At 46.2% G+C, this 5,716-nt stretch overlaps 1 protein-coding gene across 2 annotated transcripts; it reads left to right on the top strand.

The window, feature by feature from the left end:
- Nucleotides 1-1,380: 1,380 nt before the first annotated feature.
- LOC133471185 (ADP-ribosylation factor-like protein 4A) lies at nt 1,381-4,416 on the top strand. Of its 2 annotated transcripts, none has more exons than XM_061760485.1 (2): nt 1,381-1,508; nt 2,119-4,416. In XM_061760485.1, exon 2 carries the CDS (start codon nt 2,161-2,163, stop codon nt 2,758-2,760), a length of 600 nt encoding a protein of 199 aa, XP_061616469.1. In that variant the 5' UTR covers nt 1,381-1,508; nt 2,119-2,160; the 3' UTR covers nt 2,761-4,416. The 2 variants fall into 2 exon arrangements, with proteins under 2 accessions (XP_061616469.1, XP_061616468.1); XM_061760484.1 differs by having other exon boundaries at nt 1,387-1,508; nt 1,941-4,416.
- The last annotated feature ends 1,300 nt before the right edge of the window (nt 4,417-5,716 follow it).

Here is a 5,716-nt window from a genome sequence, read left to right as displayed (position 1 = left end):
ACTGGTTAGAGCGTCTGCCTCACAGTTCTGAGGACCCGGGTTCAATCCCCGGCCCCGTCTGTGTGGAGTTTGCATGTTCTCCCCGTGCCTGCGTGGGTTTTCTCCGGGCACTACGCTTTCCTCCCGCATCCCAAAAACATGCACGGTAGGTTCATTGAAGACTCTAACTTGCCCGTAGATGTGAATGGTTGTTTGTTTCTGTGTGCCCTGTGATTGGCTGGCGACCAGTTCAGGGTGTACCCCGCCTCCTGCCCGATGACAGCTGGGATAGGCTCCGGCACGCCCGCGACCCTTGTGAGGAGAAGCGACTCAGATAATGGATGGATAAATGGACTTTGGGCAGTACAGAAATTGGATGGATGGATCGGTTATTGATTTTGTTTTGGTCCTTGTTGCCCTATATTATTTTCCTCTCGTGTGTCATTCCAAATCTGTTTGCTTTCTGTCATTCTTTTGCTTTTGTTTATTTGGTTTGAAATCTGGTCATTTGCATTCGATTTGGCCTTATACCTGCCACATTTGGGATTTGAGAGTCAAATAAAAGTACGATATTTGTCGGCGCTGCTTAACGTGTTTTTCATTCCATCAGCTCCCTCATCAAACTTAAGCGGGGGGGTAGAGACATTGCGATGCTTCCCGGTAATGTCCACATGAGGCCAGCACCAATATGTGGAAAGCCCACAGATTCAGCTCACACAGAACACTGACTTATTTTTCACTTCATTGGCGAAAATTGCTAGTATGCATACCTCTAAATGGGTTTCAATGGTCAAATTCGTTCAGGTCTTTTCTAGTGATTGTGTTGGGTGGTAACCAAAACAGAATTAAACCATGAACTTGCAGAAGACGTTGATCACATCACTGTCAAAAAACAAAAACAAAAACTCACTGTAATGTTTCCAGAAACAAATGTGTCCCCTAAAAGAGGTATGGCATTTACAATTATTTTAGGGGACCATATTTAGAGTGTACATCAGAATGAAAAAGAAAACAAACTTTTCCTTTTTGGGGGGTGGTTAATGCTATGATTTTGAATGTTGCCTTCATTTGATGTTCAGAAGGTGGCATATGCACATGTTCAATTGAAGTATGGGAGCGGTATTGCAACCGTCATTACCATTAAAAAAAACCAAAACGACGTCGTCTTCGTCGTTTGCAAAAAATAATCCGAGTCCTCGTAAAGCTACACGATTGGCAATTAAAGTAGAACGATTTGGCATTTGAAATGGCATTTCAATTGTGTTTTAATAATGTAGGAAAGGATGCCGTGGGACACCGGTCCCGGCTGGAAAGTCGGTTTAACTTTGAAAGTGAAAACCGGAAACGGCACTGTTTCTTGCGTGCCGTTGACGCTGCCGGAGAAATTGGGCAGGCGGTGGCTTCCTGTGGCGAGGGCAGAACGTCGAGGAGCGAGGAGCGACTCACTCACTCACTCGCTCGCTCGCTCGCGTGCGTGCCTGCTGAGCTTCGGCGAGCAATTCGAAATGCCCTAAAAAAGTCCTGTCAACGTAAGTTGTTGCGCCACTTGTAGCATTTTCGAAAGGTTTTTGGGTTAGCTGGCGTCAAGGGAATATTATTGCACATGTAGGATTGGCAGCAATGCTTACTAGCTAAAGGCGCCTTCTGACACGGGTTGATTCAGTAAGTTTGGTGGCGAAAACTCTTCGAAGCGCAATTGGTTTGGTCTCTTTTCACCGACCGTAACATGTTGTGTAGTTCCCCGAGAAGACGACCCACCTCGAGCCGGCTCTGTTCCGCCATATCTTGGAGGATTTGCGTCCATCGAACTCTTGAGCATTCGGAAGCACGTTTGACACCCTTGCACTTATTCCGAAGTACTGTGTGTCGTGACTGCAAAGCGGGGGTCTCGACAAGGCGTTCTCTGAAAGTTCGGGCTCTGTTTTCCATTTTGACATTCTTTCTCTGTCTGATCTGCCAAGACTGTAGACGTCGTCGGCGAATTTGACTACTGTGGGACCACATGTGCAAATGAGCCGCCATCCACCCACCCTGCCGCTTTAGTTCCCATTCCGGGATAATGCCAGGACGGATACCCCTGTCGGGCGCTCGCTGTTTGTGTGCTTCGACTCACCACGCGCCCCGTCTTGACCCCCGCAGGCTCCGCTGAATACGAATTGACCCGCTGCTCCGGATCCGAAGATGGGGAGCGCATTGTCGCAATTCACCCGCCTCCCGCCCTTCCGGCCTCTGCACGTCGTCATTCTCGGGTTGGATTGCGCCGGCAAGACCACGGTGCTGTATCGGCTGCGGTTCGACGAATTTGTGAACGCCGTCCCGACGAAGGGTTTCAACACCGAGAAGATTAAGGTGTCGCTCGGAGAAAGCCGGAGGACGCCTTCCTTCCGCTTCTGGGACGTAGGCGGTCAGGAGAAGCTGCGACCTCTGTGGCGTTCGTACACCCGCTGTGCCGACGGCATCGTGTTCGTGGTGGACTCTGTGGACGCCGAGCGCATCGAGGAGGCGAAGACGGAACTGCACAAGATCACCAGGCTGGCGGAAAACCAAGGTGTTCCCGTGCTGGTGGTGGCCAACAAGCAGGACCTGAGGAACTCGCTGAGCATGACGGAGATGGAGAACATGTTGGCTCTCGGGGAGCTCGGCGCGGCCACGTCCTGGCACCTGCAGCCGGCTTGCGCTATCATCGGAGAGGGCCTGCCGGAAGGTCTGGGGAAACTGCACGCGATGATCACCGAGAGGCGGAAGATGCTGCGGCAACAGAAGAAAAACAAGACCAGATGATGAAGTCGAAAAGGGGGCATTTGTGGCGCTCCATCCCTTTCCCGTCATTGGGTGGTCTGATCTTTGTTCAGGTCAGCCGGCGTTCGCTTCCAATAAAGGACAGTCTGATCAATTCTGGACGCTCGCAAATCAAAAATATACACTATTGCAATGAGCTTTTTTCATGCTTAAAATGTTAAAGGTGACGAGTGCACTGCCAATGTCATGCCGCCAGTTTATATTTTGGCTATACACCAAAGCTTATTTGGAGAATATAGACCGAGACGTACCGCACTGTACAGTCAGTCAAGCCAATGTAGATTTTGTTATTCTACAAGACGCTTACAAGCTACGTACGTACAGGATGCACAGTGGCACCATAAGCAGCTCCAGATATGATGGCGCGATCTGAGAGCCGCGCAAAGCGCAACAAACGCATGTGGCGCTCCTGGGGAGGCCCGGAGGAGCGCTATTGTGTGCTACTGCACACAAACAAATGCGATTGTTCGCTGACTCATTTGATTAAGATTAAGATTAAGATTGACACTTCACATCTTGTGCAGTTAACATCAACTTGTTACTTTGCTTGCTCCTTAGCATGCTAAAGCGTTAGCATTCGACCTAAACCTTTTCGTTCATTTGTTTATTCCTCTTCATTTGGAAGAGTTGGTTTTTTTCCGTTGATTCAAATTAAACCGTGTGACATAAATGTCTTGTTAACAAATACAAATTTGGAGAATGACACTGTTACTTTGCTGGCTGCTTAGCATGCTAACCTGTTAGCAATGTACCTACCATTTTTAGTATTCAGTAGCTTTCCATCCCTCCATTTTCTTTCGCGCTTTTCCTCACGCGGGTCGCGGGCGTGCCGGAGCTACCGTCGGGCGAGAGGCGGGGGTACACCCTGAACTGGCCGCCAGCCAATCGCAGTATTAGCTCGCTTTTTTTCCCCTCTTCCTTTTTAATAGGCTTTTCCATAGTTTCAAATGAAACGATGCAACATAAATGTCTTGTTCATGAAAGCTAATTTTAAGAATGACACTCCCTGACATTCTTTGCTGTTACAACCTGTGAACTTTTTCTACATTCGTAATAGGCTTTTCCATTTTGTCGAATCAAACAATGCGACATGTCTTCTTAACAAATGATCATTTTTAAAAATGACACTTTACATCTCGCAGTTAACATCAACTTATTAGCATGCTAACATTCTAACTTGTTTATTTCTCTTCATGTGTCATTGGCTTGTCCATTGTTTCAAATTAAGCAATGCAACATAAGTCTCATTTTAACAATGGCGTTTTACATTTCGCACATACCGTCAATTGAGTGGGCCACCGTTATTTTGCTAACAGTTAGCGTTCCTAAACTATTTTAAAGGAAGCTACCACATGTTTAGCGACTATTGATTGATGCTAATAATTTAGTCAACACGTAACTGGTCAGTAATAGTACAAAATTCTGACTCACGATCATTGCGTCTTAACTTGGAAAAGTAGTTTTCAGCGCTGTTGTTCATCATAAGATGTGTCTCTATGCACTTTAAATGGTCCTGTTTGGGATTTTAAAAAGGACTCCAACTGAATCGTAGTCAAATGAATATTATTGCTTTGAAAGAAGCATTTGATAATATTTATGTTTATTTCATATTGTTTGGAATAAAGCAGATCAAAATGACTGACGCGGCTCTTTCTCATTCATTATGGTGGGTAGTTGCTCATCAGTTCAGAGCCCAGTCTGAATTGAGACACGTGCAGGTTTGTGTGTTAGAGAGAAGCACGTTTCTCCTTTCTCGCAAACGTCCATTCATCCATTTTCTGTCGCGCTTCTCCTCACGAGGGTCGCGGGCGTGCCGGAGCCTATCCCAGCTGTCATCGGGCAGGAGGCGGGGTACGCCCTGAACTGGTCGCCAGCCAATCGCAGGGCACAGGGGGTGTTTCCCAAATCGAGCTGGAATAGCTCACCCACTAAGGGTACGGAAAATGGATGGATGGGATTCAGTAAACGATATCGAACCCAAATTGCCTAATGTAGCTTATGTCAAAGGTTAAACGTATACGTCCATGTCATGTCTCTGCGCTTTATCTGTTCTGACCAATCTTTAAAATTTGCACAACATCCAGTTCTGTCAATCTGTTTGTTTGGGTCAAAGGTGAAAGACACGCAGAAACATAAACATGCAACTTGCTGGTCATCCCACCAGAGATAGTGTCGCGCCGCCTAATTTAATCATTTAAGAAGGAGGTCAAATTGCCAGCACACTCAGCCTAACAACTTCATGTAGAATTTTAACCACAATTTGAATGTGCTTCTTGTTGCTGGGCCGCTGTTTTCAAATGTTCTCCATATTGTTCTTGTATGATTTCCCGACACACACACACACACACAAATCCTCCAAAGTTTCTTGGCAGGCCAGGTTCAACTTCTCCACAGTGAAGTGCACTGTGTAAGGTTTCATGGGTCACATGTTCCCAAATGGCCCCTTCGCTTTGTGAGCCTAAAAGTCAACAGCGTCAATAAAAAGTCCACACACCCTCGTTCAAGTGCCAGGCTTTTGTGATATCCCAAAAATGAGACCAAGGTAAAAGATTTAAAAAGCTTTTCCACCATTAATGAGACATATAACCTGTAAAACTCAAATATATATATATATATAGGGAAGTAAAAGTAAACTGAGATAATAGGGTTGCACAAGTGTGCACACCCTCTCATAACTGGGGATATGGCTGTTCAAAATTCCAATTCATTCAGGTTGAATGGGAGTCTGCAGCCATTTCAAGTGCCTCTGATAAAGTCTGACAGAGAAACTGCGACCTTTTTTGAAATACCAACACTTTGAAATATCAGTAGCAGCCAAGAAAGCTGCCTGAATTGCGCATAGCCTTACCCTATGTCAACATTTTCCTTGATGCTGTTGAATCCCTCTATCTTCTTTTGTAATAATATCAGTGGAGAATGGGATGCAATGACGGGTGCG

This window comes from Phyllopteryx taeniolatus, chromosome 21 (assembly GCF_024500385.1).
Source record: "Phyllopteryx taeniolatus isolate TA_2022b chromosome 21, UOR_Ptae_1.2, whole genome shotgun sequence".
NCBI classification, from domain to species: Eukaryota; Metazoa; Chordata; class Actinopteri; order Syngnathiformes; family Syngnathidae; genus Phyllopteryx; species Phyllopteryx taeniolatus.
This window is presented reverse-complemented; position numbering and strand designations above follow the sequence as displayed.

Bases quoted from the DNA above. Each gene is read 5' to 3' on its own strand.
- LOC133471185 (XM_061760485.1), top strand. From the start codon at position 2,161: ATGGGGAGCGCATTGTCGCAATTCACCCGCCTCCCGCCCTTCCGGCCT.